This window comes from Anser cygnoides, chromosome 2 (genome assembly GCF_040182565.1).
Source record: "Anser cygnoides isolate HZ-2024a breed goose chromosome 2, Taihu_goose_T2T_genome, whole genome shotgun sequence".
NCBI classification, from domain to species: Eukaryota; Metazoa; Chordata; class Aves; order Anseriformes; family Anatidae; genus Anser; species Anser cygnoides.
In genome coordinates, this window is record NC_089874.1 from 109123702 (window position 1) to 109138438 (window position 14737).

The following is a 14737-nucleotide window of genomic DNA, read 5'->3' on the forward strand; positions in this document are numbered from 1 at the left end:
AATAATATGCTTTTATTAAAAGTTGATTATTAAATCTGAATTAGAGATACACCAAGTAACTAAAACCACCTTAAATGGGCCTATATTTACTGCGTTTCTTTTAAGAAAACGGTGTGGCTTCAGTATTTCATCCATGACTATCCCAAAGACCCAGTGACTGAGGAATATAAAATACACTGTGAACGAGACAGTAAAATTACATTGCAAATCAATCTTGACATTCCAACAATTGCACCTACTTTCTGAAATACGCATTTCTAAGCCTAATCACAAGCCAGACTTTTCACTCAAGAAGAGTGAAGCCACTTCAATGCAAACATGGAAACAGAACTTACTCTCAGGTGCCGATTTTCTTCCGACAGCTTCATAACCTCTGCCTGAAGTCTTTTGCACTCTTCCACTAGCTTCCTTGTTTCAGTATCATTAAGTGAAACACTATGTGGTTTTGGCATCGGTCCATCCTGCTTAGATGCATTCTGCACTGGAGCGGGTTTGCTTGCATCTATATCATTCTACAAATATTAAGAATGACTTGAGAATTTTACTTATCTAGAGAAAAATTACCCACAGCTTAAAATTGAAACAATCCAGCTATTTTTATATATATATATGTATATATATATAGTTCTATTAAGTTTATACTTTAAACTATCTGAATAAAAGACTTTTTATTGGTTCAGTTCCAGTTAGCACAAGTATTAAAAACCAAGAGACGGCTGACCTTTTTACATCTGGCACTAAATGCCACCGGGACAAAAACAAATGCTTAACACCAACCCAGTAGGAATCCAAAAGATGGCATAAAATACACCACGTAGCATTTGAACTTGACAGAAAAAAATAAGCAGAAAAGGACACACAGGAACAGCACAAAGCTGCGCTGAGGTTCAGACTACACGTTAAGAAAAATTTCTTTACTGTTAATGTGGTCAAACACTGGAACAGGCTTCCTATCAAGGTGGTTGATGCCCCATGCCTGCCAGTGTTCAAGAGGCATTTGGACAATGCCCTCAATAATAGGCTTTAACTTTTGGTTAGCCCTGAAGTAGTCAAACTACATTACGTTTGAAGGTCCCTTCCAACTGGACTATTTTATTCTAAAAGGAAGCAAATAATAGTCCTGCAATAGTAAGAAGCAGAACAAAGTAGAAAGATAACAGGGTGTATTATGACTAACATAATGTATGGCTAAAATATTTTACACTTGGAGAACCTCTTACTAGAGAAAAACAAGTTTTGGGATCTAAGTTTCACAGCATCTCTGCAATATGCATTACTAATTTTGAACACAACTAAGGAGCCACACAAAGAGCTGCCAGAAAGCCATAAATAAAATTAAAAATACAGTTCCTGCAGCTCTGTTCAATATATACAATGATCTTCAGTAGACAATAATAATAGAATGGATTCAACTGTATGGCTCAGGTTACCATTCATAAAAAAACACCATTCCTATGGCAGTACATTCAAGCTTCTCTATTTTTACTTGATTGGCTACACGGCTATGTCACTTAGACCACCACCACAGTGCATGTGAAGCAGCCCAATCTGAATATAACAGAAAACCTATTAAAAAGTAACATATCTATGTACTAACAAAAAAACTTAAAAATCCGATTTCCAAGATTTTCTTTAGTTCCTATGCAAACAGCAATTATTTGGGCTACAGCATCTACTTGCATTTTACACCTTCTGCAATGCAAAATGCCAAATCCTGCTATTCTACACAGGTACTCCTAACTAGATTTAGAAAGACCAGCATACTTGTATCATGAGTAAACAGAGAAAGACGTATCGCTTTTTTCACTGGCTCACTAGCTAAGCTGAACTCCTTCAGTAGTACAGAAACTTCAATAAAGACCTAAGCCCTATCTCCCTGGAGCAAACCTCCTTTGCTGCCTGACCCCGCTGACTGGTTCCTTCATGTCTATCTTCTGGCTATGACTGGTAGGCATCTGAAGAAAGAGGTTGCTGACTGAAGTAGTTGCATCCTGAGGTGGTATGTGAGCCTTACCCTCAGGTCTTGGCACATTTCTCATTGCGAGGCTTAAGTGAGTGACTAAATCAACTCCTAAAGCATTAGGTTTTGCAACCCCATGCTGCTACTCAGAAAAATACAAAGATTATGTACAGTCAATACTATGAAGGTATTACATTAAAGAAAGGATAAAAAGAGTTAGTTCTGTAGAAAAGCATTACATTTCTCTCACATTTTACTGTAAAACTAGAAGCAAGTATGATTTTCTTGTATCTAGAATGTAATTTAGCAACAGGGTAAGAAACACAGAACGTAGCTAGCTAAGTACCTTGATAATTAATGCTTAAAATTTACAGTTTTAGCATTTCACATACACAAGCACCTCATAGCTGAATAAAAGCCTGCATCTCAAGTTAATCTTTACCAAAAAAATAAAAAAGACCATTATACTGACCATATTACCCTCACATTACACTCAAAAAACTGTATTAAAAGAACGGTTGCAAAGACAACTATTAGCCAGCCAGCAGACTGCATGAAGACCCTTTATGCATGTAAATTATAAGATTTTAGATGCACGGACTCATGCTACTTCTCCCCAACATACCTTACAGACTAATGTACAAACTATAAAATGTTAAAAAAAGCCAAAGCCACAAAGCGAATAAGGTTGTTTATAGCATTAGCATCCCGCATTAGCACTCTGATTCGCAATGCTAAAAGCAGCACCGAAAAAATAAAAAGGTAAAGAAGAATGTACAGTATTCAGATTCAATAAATCAAAGAACAAGAGTAAAATGTGTTAATGCATAAGAATTTCAGTCATATTCCACAAAGCTTCACGATAACAGACAGTTAACTATTATTGCAAATACCAGGCAACATAAAACAGACATCTTCAGTCCATATACAATGAAATTGTCATCTCCTACACAAATGGAATTGATTTTGTTTGAAGTCAGAAGCATGAAAGAGCTAATGGGATTTTTTAATTTTTTTGTCTGATTACCTGTCTGTACCACTACCTTAAAAGATGCATTTAGGATTCCCAGCGCACGTATTAATTTCTAATCAGTACTTCCTTTTCTCATTCAGCTGAATTAGAAAGAGAATTTTTAAAACTGAAAAGCACTTAATACTTTAAAAAGCAAATGATCCAATTTGCTTTTCCCTGTATGTGGTACTGAAGACTCTGCTTTTATCTGACAGCATTATAATGCTAAAGCAAATCAGTAATATGAATAACGAAAGGACAATAATTTTTGGTAATAGCTCAAACTATTTGAATTGAAGCTACCATGGCAATTATAAGGTAAAGGACAACACTAACTTGTTTGCACTGCAACACAGAAACCATGCATACTGAATATCAGTATTCATCCTGAAATTAAACATAATTCACTCCATACATCATTATGCATATTGACAACAGTGTAATTTGGAATTCTGCTTCTCTCCATGATTGCCAAACTAGTATTAGAAGCAGTAAATAAAAACCCCGTATTAAAAATAATTTTGTCAAGTGTTTAAATCTGCCTTCTACTTGAAGATTCATCTCAGTTAACTGATTAGGACATGGTTTCTTAGACACCAGAATTCAGACTTACCTCAGCTAACTTCAGCTTTCTAGACAACCTGTTCCTAAAACTAGTTTCCATAAAAGGCAGAAAAACAGGGAAGGCAAACCCAGAGGTACAAATTCTAAGCACGTACCTTTGCCACGTGCTAAAAGTGGGGAGCTCAGCTGGCTGCTGAAATAGTTGCCTAAATTCTAGTACTTCATAATCAGATAAAAAATTACATAGCCCTGATATTGTGAAGTTATTCTAGATTGTAAGAGCTCATTGTCAACCCTGCATGAATCCACAGCATAGCACATATGAATGACTATGAGGGGTAGCCATCAAACAATGTTTTCATGTGAATATCAGGGCCCAGTGAAAACACGTGCCTGAAAAGTTAGATACCAAACACCTCTCACATCCATTTAATCTAGTATAAACTCTAACAATCCACTTAATCAAATCAAACAGCTTTAAAAAAGTTCAAAACAAATTTCTGTAAGATCCTAACAGTCAACGTATAACTGTTTCTTCCTCTTTTCTTACTTACCAGTTTATCATTTTCGTTGGGCATTTCAAACACACATCTCAATTTGGAGTCCATTAGCTCATCGGGCTTTGCTTCTTTCCACTAAAACAATTAATATAGTTATTTAACGAGCCAGTCATGCAAAGATATGAATAGTTCATAACCTTGCTCTTAGAACTTCCCTATAGCTCCTACAAAGCTGAATGCCGTTCCTGCCCTAGCTGCAATTTTCAGAGTTGGTTTTGAACAACAGTTCTGTCCGCTTTAGATTACTACATAAGTAACAAAAGGTAGAAATGGTTAAACTTAAGTCTGGAAATGGAATCAAGTGAACTGAATGCCAGGATGGATCCACAGATTTGTAGGGCACAACAGGTGGGACAGCAGAGTGGTTTCCTTAACACAATCAGGAACAAAAGTACCATCTGAGTTGGCCTAAGAACAAGGCCCTACCACTGCTTGGTAAATGGTCTCCTTATGTCCTATTTCAGAAGCACCAATTTTAAACAAAAGAATGAAAGACACCTTTTATTGATTCTATACTTAGCTCCAGAGTAAATTCCTTTTTTTTTTTTTTTTCCTCCAGTGGCTATAATTGTGCAGTAACTTGTAACTACAATTACTGATTTTCTGCAAGATTTGTTTCTCAGTATTCTATACTTTAACAACCAAGAAAGCAGTTATTTTAAAGGTATTTCTAAAGTGGATTTTTATATCCTCCCCAAATAGTTATGCTTCACTTACCACACATAACCAAGAGCTATCAGAGCATATCAAGAAAAAGTAAACCAGACCAACAAGGAAGAAAGATGTTATCTTTGTAGCTACACATCTCAAAAGCTTAACAACATTTTTTCCACTCTTTCCAGTGGAAAGAGATGCCATAATAATCTTTGCCTTCACATATAAGGGGAGAGAGCCTAAGCCTTCAGAGGTCTAGTGAATTTCAGTGATTTATGAAACCTTTTATCCGTATTTTGTTTCCCTTCCTCTGCCTTGAGTGAACACTGAACCATGTGATTAACCATGTGAACTCGGGGGTCCTTAGAACAGTTTCCAGAGACAGAAGCCTGCACATCATTCCCCTGGACCCTAATAAAAATGATTATGGGAATCCATGTATACCCTGAAGGGCGTGTTCTGACTTAAGACTTCTCTTCCAATTGCTTATAATGTCAGAGAAAGGTGTCCTTACTTCTGAACTAACATGCACAAATCTAAATCTCTTCTTCCCGGATCTTTCGTCAGACCAGTCCAACCCGAGAATTGAATCTACAATGTGTTCTATTAAAAAATAAAACAAATCTATCATTTGTGCTGTGTTTAGCCACTTGGTGTCTATCTCCTAGAGAGACACAGTGTAGTCTTGCAAATGTTTCAACTCCTTAGAATACCATTCAACTTTTTGTATAAAGACTTTTTAGACCAAATGGGTCTATTTCATTCAGCTTCAGCCTTGCTGCTTCCATATACTCTTGATTCCCCCACATACAACCTGTTTATTCAATTCCAATGAAATGCTTATCGCATACAACATGACCATGCTTTAACACTGAACTGACTTTAGCTTTGACACAGTACTGCTTCTATTCAATCAGTCCACTAGACAAGTTCCAAGAACCGAGCTTGTATTTAATATTAAAAACCCTGAACCACTTACAGAAGACGTTTGTTCAGAGAAAATCCAGAACTTCTCAAAAAAATAATTTTAAAAATGTGATTCACTTAAGGCTGAATTTTTAAATAAATAAGCAAATAAAAACTACAACAGTTATTCTACCCCAGTTTTACTTACCACTGCCTCCATATCTGAAATATTTGGTGGTGCATAGATCGTTTGTACCATAAACTTGTGTTTACTCTTCTCGTTTGGGTCATAGTCAAAAGGTTGCAGCATTACTGTTCAAAAGAATTAAAAAAAAATAATCTGTGATCCTCCAGCTAATCACTGTAATAAACATGCCATATGCTTTCGGTTCACTTCTCAGCGAACAGACACTGAAAGTTAAAACGTGAAGGTGGTGTTGAAAATAGTGCAGATGTACACTATAGCAAGTAGTGAAAGGAAACATCTTACAACTGTTAAAAACCTTAAGTTTTTCAGAGTCTAGCATAGCTTAGAAGATTATTTCTGTAATTACTATAGCTAGAAGACATTTAATACACAAGTGAGAACAAACATATCTTGACTTTTCTTTGGAATAGATACATTTTGTGATTAAGTGAATACAAACATAAAAGAACGATGGTATACATTATGACATTTACTCTGGGGAAAAAAAACTTACATTAGACAGACCACCAGTAGGGCAAGCTCAAATGACTTATGAAGGCATATTAATCTAAGCTGGGAGCAAAACTACTAAAATACTTCACTCAAACCACAATTATTATAGGAGGTAAAGCTGCCTGGGGCTTTAATAATGCATCATTAGTAATAATGCATCGTTAGAACACTTTCAGATTCAGCTCTTGTAAGATTTATAGTGATTACTTATGGAATAACTACGTAACACATTTTATTCAGGTTTTGACATTCTTAAACTTAAGTCCAGCCTAACAGCTAATGTTTGCCCAAAAGTACTCCAAAATCCAGGTATGGATTTGAATTCAATAGAAAGTTTTGGTCCTCCACTACATTTTATGAGTGGAGAAAGAGGAATGGAATTCAAAATCATGTTTTCTGTAAAGACATTTTTAAGTGACACATCAAAATTAAATACGTAATACCCTCTTTGTATTTTATCTGATGCATTTTATCTCTGCATTGTCAGCCTTCAACATACCCTAATGCAGATTTTAAAAATCTTCCTGAATGAAAACAGATGTTTTTGACACAACATAGTTCGTGCTACAAGTACCAGAACTAGAATATGTAAGCAGTACAGGGTATTTTTGTGACGAGACAGTTTCTGAATGACAAGTCTTTTTACTGTACTCTTAGCTTTCCAAATTTGATCATTCAGCTGGTCAAGAAGCATAACTCATGTTTTCAAAGTTATTATTTTGAAGTGTACATAAATTGGAAAAATAAATTACATCGGTAACAGTATTCATTATCTCCATTATTACTACAAGACGACAATACTTTTAAAAGAACACTTCAATTACAGAAGCACAGTACCTTCATCCATCCAAACTGTATAAAGCCATCAGGAGGTTGAGGGTTTTTTTTTGTTGTTGCTGTTGTTTAAAAAATAGCCCAGAGTGGTTGTCAGGTCACTCTGGTATCATTATTTTGTGTGTGGTTTCTTTAGTTTAAAGTGACTGAAAAGAGAATATCTTTAATACAGACCAGGAAAGTAAAGCACAGTAGGATATACTGGCACATCCGAGGGCATAGTACAAGGATTTGCAGAAACATCTGAATACGCAAGGTTTGATAACAGCAGTGCTGGAGGACTAACTGAAATAGACAGAAGGATACATAACCAGCAGAGTCTACCTCCATTCTGCATCCATGGAATAGACCATGAAACAAACCGGCACTTTAGCCTCCTTGCTCACATTTCATCCTGGAGACAATTAGTTGACTCACTCCTGATGGGAGTCCCGGATAACAGAAGTTATATACACGCGTACACACGTGTACACACTTGCAACACTACCAGAGAACGAGGACTCAGAGTAAACTGTAGAGAGAAATTATTTGACTTGTCTCCCACAGAAAGTGGATTCCACTTCAATGCATCTTTATATAAAATTAAAAGAGAAACTTAAGTAATTTCAGGTAATGATTAAAAACATGAATTACATTTATGGAGTCCTATCAACAGGAATCTGTATAGTCACCTGTTTTACAGCAATGAAGAAACTAAAGTAGAAATATTTACTTAACTAGGAAAACACACTGTACACTCTGAATGTGATTCCCATATAATTCTAAAAAAGTTCAGTCTGTAGACTTCAATACTTTTACAATGTCCAACAATTCAGATTTATTTTCCTCAATTCTGAATCTTCATTGGATGTATAGTTCAACATCCTTGCTTTCACACAGTGCAAGTTCTTCACAATAGAACTGAACTGCTTTAGTTTATAAAATAGTAAGTACAGTATCAAAATGATTAACTTGGCCTCTCCAAATTCACCGGTACTTACGAAAAAGTTACTACTAAATTTAATTATACTGCAACCTAATTTTAGGCCTTATATACTAGTCACATGTTGCAGATGTTTGCTGCAGAATAGTTATCTGATGTTTTTCCTCCTTTAATGCTGCATACAGCATAATCAAATGATAATTAAATAATCTAGCATTCTCTCTAGCAATCTGAATCAGATACATTTCAAAAATAAAGCACATATAGGAACTGCAATATTTGACATGCTTTCAAACGATCCTACTTGCAAAGGCTTTGGAGTCAGGTTTCTTTAATCGTTGGCCTCACTTAGGTCCAGAATATAAATGATCTAACTAAAGGCTTCTTCCAAACATGGATGCTACAGCAATTTATCTCTAAGAATTGTTCTATCAACAGACCACAGAAAGAATGAAGTATTTTAGTGTCCCTACGCCAAGGGAACAGATGGAATAGCTTGAAAGACAGCAAAACCAGCTTTCCATCATCTGAGAACTTCCTCCTATGCTGGCAGAATCCTTGGGTAACTAGTTAAATAACTTGATGTTCTTTGACTACTAGGTAACAGCTGAAAATTTGGTTGAATTGAAAAGCAGCAGAGAAAAAGATCAATGAATTTAAAGAGATACTCAAGCTATGTTACTCAAGCTTTATACTCAAGCTTTAAGTAAACATGGAAAACTCCACGAATATATGAAGCCGCTGTTTTCAGCATATTCTCGGAATCCACAAGCTGTCCACATTATCAATTCTAGGAGTATTGCAAACAGTTATGAAAGCAAGACTCTTGTTAGTAAGCCTAAGTTTTCTACACAGGAGGGCTTTATCTCCACAACATAAATCTTAGAAGGTCCTGAAACCCAGAATGAAGAGTAGTAACAAGTAACAGTAACACTTGCAAAGAAAGAAAAATAACATTCCATATTCTGGAAAGAAAAATCACCAGCAAGCAATTAGTGTAGGTGATACGAAAATAAGTAATTAATTTAGGTCATCAAGGTGAAGGGAAAGCCATCCAAATGAACAGTGAAGAAAAAGAGGTCCTACCAAATCAGTATTTTTGGAAAAAATATATAAACATGGTTGAAAAATGTTACATTCTGATTCACAATTGGATGATACACAAAATGCCCATGGACTTCCTTAAAACATCCGTTAAATCACATCTCTAATAATGAGTTTTAAAACTCCCCTGACCCTGAATTATCTGATGCATTATATGGACTAAAGGCAGTTAATACTGTCAACATTTAGTTCTGAACAGAGTTTCGGCCATGGTATCCTACATTGATTTCCCTCTGCACAACAATGTGAGAGAAATCTATTTTTAATGATATGAACAATGAGTCAGCACTGAAAACATTCAGTAGAGAGATACATGAGATAACAAAGTGGGTCAACAGAAAAAGTAACTGCGTACTTGGCTTACCAAGTAACTTAAAAGAAATTATATGCCCAACAACAACAATTTGGGGAAGAAAATTTAATTCTGAAAAGCATCTGTAACAACACATCTACATCTTGGAATCACTGCAGCTGAAAAACTGCAAGAGGTTCCATTAACACAGAAAAAGCAGTAACGAAGAGCCACTGTGGATGCAAAGTGGAAAATCACCCAGCTTTGATACTCTGATACATAGTTAAGACAAATGTCTGCGAGTCAATGTTGAAGAGGAAAATAAAGTAAGTTTCTGACTACAGGAATCTCTAAACAATTATCTCAATAAAATGGTCTTTCAACCACAAGATGTTGAAGTTGCTGAATGTCCCTGGCAAGCAATACTGTAGTTTTAAAAGGTCACATTCTACAGGTCATATCAGATTAGAAAACTGGTGTCTCTCCTAAAAGGAAAGTTACTCTAAGTTTTTAATCCATCAAATTTGAAGTTTTCCCGAGTTATTTCTTGCAGCTTTTGAACATATCACCTAAAGCTAGTTCCCCAAATTCTTTTAAACTTCCCAAAGGGTGTGAGGGTATGAATATGAAAAGCTCTAAGCATTGCTCCTTGTTTCCCTTTGCTTTGCTATAGCTTTTCAAGGGTACTACAAGAATCAGCTTTTTAGACTTAGGAGATCTAGGAGCTTATGACTGCATTATGTTTGATCTCTACAACCTATGAGACCACATCCATGTTGGGAAATATGATGGTTCCACAGAGAAGTAAGAGTTTCTCTCCTCTTACAGTCATAGGTTTGAGAATTCCCTTATTCAGAAGATTCTTAACTCAAAATGATTGTGAGAACGACCTACCAAAATCATTTACCATGTCAGAAGACCAATACCTATTCTTCTCCCGTTTTCCTGAGAATGTCTACTCCCATCATTCCTAACACCTGCTCTTTTTGACACAGTACTGTCCAGTATAGGATTAGACTATTATATATCCAGCTATCAAAATTCTGTTGATTGTCAGAATGAAGTATGTAAGCCAAACCTAGACGGAGTTTCATGGGGGTAGAAATACTGTGTGGCTTCAAGGCTCACACCGCTGAGCATTAAGGATCCTTTTTAATCCACATTCCAAAAACAGATTAAGAAGTGTCTCTAGAGTGAAACATGATAGATTTTTCAAACCTAAGGGCTACAAACAGCTCCATCTAAAGTAACAGAAAATATCCTTAAAAGCAATTGAAGGATTACCACTCAGCACGTACTACTTAACACACTCATAACTCTTCTATTATGACAGATTATGAAACAACAGAGTTCAGACAATAGGGACCAGTACTATTCCAAACAACTATTCCATGTTTGTGAATTGATTTATTTTTTTAAACGCAATGAACTGTCAAATGTTGAACTTTAAACGCATCAGAGCAGCAAAGCTATGTCCCACTTCAAGATACAAACATGAATACAGTGGTCTGAAGGTACTGTTAATGTCACTGCCCATTTCCAACTTTCATTCCTCCTTAACACAGCAATAGCTGCAGGTAAATATGACAAACGACAGGTAAATATTTCTGTATAGAGGTTTTTCATGCCTTAAAATATGTAACCTACAACCATGCGTATCTGCTTTTACCTGAAACAATTACAGATGATCCTGGGTCAATAATTCCACTGTTTGGCCTCACACAGTATCGACGAGGCGCTGTGGTCTTCACTTTGAAGCATACTTTCCTATCTGATGGATTTCGTAGCTTAAGATTTGTAGTTACTACGTCTGTAAAGGGACCTGAAAAAAAAAAAAGAAAAAGGTTGTTTTCATTGTAAATACCCTCATATCTGTGGAAGACAAGGCTGTTTATACAGTACAAATTACTCTTAAAATATAATGTAATGGCAACAAGCAGTTTAAATCATACATCTGTTAAGCACATATACCATTACGTGCAAAGCATATTCTATCATCTTAGCTATAACAATATACATTAACGCAATGAACAAGTAAGTCTTAAGTAGTATGACATATTCAATCTGCTGGTGCAAGTTCATATATACATATATAGATATAGACATTTTTACATCTTAAACACAGACGTCATTACGCTAATTTTACTAAAGCTTTTGTAACACCGCACGTAACCAGTGGGTAATGATCATATGTGAAAGTAAGTTTTGCTGGATTTTTCTCTAGGAATAGAAGCAATATGTACTTTGGAACTCTTACCAGTGTTTATTAAAGAAAGGAAACACTGTGATAATGAAATATACTAACTGCTCTTGAGATTTCAACTTATGGTGGGCTTTGAGGTCCTACAGCCTTGACAGAAACATTAACCTCATTTTTTAAATTGAAAACAGGCAGGGAAGATGATACTCTGTTTATGCATATATTCCAACTGATCCACCAAAAAGAAACTTCACTTGCCATATTCACCTATCTAATGCAGTATATTCTCTAAACTGTGCCTATGTTAAACCATCAAGATAGGAATTGACTCTAAGGCTGGACTGGACAACAGAGGCATAATTTCAATGTCAAGCTGTAAAAGCTCTTCTTCCAGAAGAGATCACCTCCAAGTGATGTCATATGTAACAGCAAGAAAGGTTCACAGCGTGTTAATCTCCTTTATGTCATTTGAAAGCAAGAATGCACAGGCACAAAAAAGAATGCACTTGGAAAATGGAACTGCATATGAACATGAAGTTTATTCAATAATACTTCATGTGTACATGAATTTTAAAGAAGCCTATTTTTCTCTAGACATAACAAATCAAATTACTACAAAATGCTTTTCACCATTATTGAAATCATGACAACTGCTTTTCCATTTAAAAAAGAAAGAGAGCAAACTTTAGATTATACAGGGTTAAAAATATACACGACCTGAGCAGTAAGGTACAACAAACCCACCACTTGCATAAGCTAAAGGAAGTCAGAAAGTCAGTTCTCTTCCTCGGAAGCAAACAGCACTATCACTAGCAAGCATGTTATTACACTAGAGGGCTCACTATCTGACCAATGTCTTGATTTCTGTAACCCTCTTTCAGCCCAAATCCTTGATGTTGAGAGAGTGCTGAACACAGCCTTGACTTGAAACAATGAAATACAAATCAATAGAGGACGAACTGGGATTACTGAGAACAAGAACAGTCAGATGGAGGTGAAAACACGTGTGAGCCAGTTTAAATTCAACAGGACTTTTTTGGTGAGAAAATAGGAACTGGTACTACTCGTCTGAAAATGTCATTTCTAATCTGGCTTTATAAGGTAGAGGAAGGTAATCATCCTCTTAATCCACTGAAACTTGGCATGGGTCCCATGAGGAAGATTTACAAAACTACTTCAAAGTTTCCTGCCACTTGTCCTTTGTCGGCTCTTGCAGGATCCAGTTGCATTTACTTAGAGAGTTCAACCTAAAAATAACTCCCATAACCCACACCACAAGCCGAACTAAAATCAGGTTATCTGAATAACCCTTTAAATCTGAGACTGCTGATATGCTCAGAAAAGACTGAACATTTATTTTTTGAACCACACAAGCATCTTTAAGAACTTAATTCTGTGTTTTACTTATAGCCACCTAGGCATTGCCTTTGCAGTGCCCAGCAGCATAGGAAACCTTGAATTTGGCTTTCAGTCTTTTTTTCCCCTTTTGTTTTTGTTTGTCTATAATTGCAACTCTAGACAACCTGAGGTGCTCTGCTGTGCAATCTTCTCAACCGCTGTTAGAAGAAAATTCGGCTCTAAGAAAAAAAGGCTCAGCTCAAAGGCTCATTTTGAAAGGCACAGTCACCAAGCGAAGGAGTTATACTACTCAAATAGCTTATCTCGAGACACAGAAACAGTGAATTTAGGAACTCGAGATAAACTTTTTTAAACTTATAAAAAAATAAAAGATGTTCCAAGACATGAAATGCCCCCTTCTCAAAGCCTGCATAATAATGGCAAGATAGGAGTCAAAGCATTGTTAGAATTATTCTAATACTTCCTGGCAGTTCTAACACCGCAGATGAAAAAAAGTCTCCTTTTGTTCTCCAGGTACATAAATGTAGTGACCTCTGCATTTCCCCAGCACTTCCCAAAAAACAGCCTTGATCTCAGGAACATTTTTCAGCACCAGACATTTCTTCCAGACTGGACTGAAATCTTTTCTCAAAGCCTTGAGCACCCTTTGGGCAGCCTTACCTTTCACCTGCTTTCCAAAAGCTTGAAAGGTAAAAAGCTGTAGAAAACCTCTCGAGACTCACAACCATCAGAATTAATAAATAGCTCCCAGCAAACTGGTGTGCAAAGGGAAAACAAAAGGAAAATAAGACAAAAATGTCACTGGTCCTGCAGTGCCCAGCTATTTTGGCAGTTCAGTGACAGCACTGATCTTGAGCATGGGGAGGCAGGCGGAGACTTTTCTGACACAAGGACAGTAAATCAGAGAAAAAAAAAACTATTAGCATTGTGAGGAGGAGCATGTTCTAAATTAGAATAACATGTCCTTAAAGAAAAACGTGAAGCAGCAGAAGGGGATTCTGGAGTTTCCATTCACACAAACATACATACCCCTACCCTTGAAAGAGTGGGGAAATAAAAGACTAGCTGGCACTAACAGCCAGAGCACAAAATCTTAAATCATAAAATTTCCTTGAGATAAACTAGAGGAGTAGGGGGAGAAGAACCAGGAGTGGGAAACACTCTGGGCCACACCGCACAGACTACATCTGAAGGAGCCATGGAAAAGAACACAAAGGCTAAGGTGGGTACGGACATTTTGGACACCCACTGAGATGGGCAAGAGCATGCCAACTTCATCTCAAAAGACACAGATACATCACGACAGTATTACACACTCAAAAAAGGATCTCACTAGCCACTCATGACACCCAGTCTAAAGCTGGGTTGGTTTTATTTAAGCACTTAAACCTCCAACAAGCTCATGTAACTGCCCCCAGCACACAAAAATACCTCAGGAGTAGTCACCTACTGTCTTTTGCCCAATTCCCATTGGAAACTGCCTATCTTTTATCTTAGATTTGTACAACTTAAGGCCATGGACTTTTGGATCTGCAACTAGGGTTTCCAGAAGCTGTGGTAATTTAACTAATAAAATCCTCAAGGTACACCGAATTACCTGTGATGTATATATACCGATGTAACTGTGATGTACATTGACAAGAGATCATTGCTTTTTAAACCTGTGATTT

At 36.5% G+C, this 14737-nt stretch overlaps 1 protein-coding gene across 1 annotated transcript in view; it reads right to left on the reverse strand.

Moving 5' to 3' along the window:
• The window catches only part of VAPA (VAMP associated protein A), a 43945-nt gene that overhangs the window by 14824 nt on the left and 14384 nt on the right, over nucleotides 1-14737 (reverse strand). Inside the window, exons 2-5 of the mRNA XM_066992760.1 lie at nucleotides 11178-11330; nucleotides 5865-5968; nucleotides 4091-4171; nucleotides 336-512 (exon numbers count right to left, since the gene is read on the reverse strand). Coding sequence (XP_066848861.1) covers nucleotides 336-512; nucleotides 4091-4171; nucleotides 5865-5968; nucleotides 11178-11330 — 515 coding nt within the window. The remainder of the gene's footprint in view (nucleotides 1-335; nucleotides 513-4090; nucleotides 4172-5864; nucleotides 5969-11177; nucleotides 11331-14737) is intronic.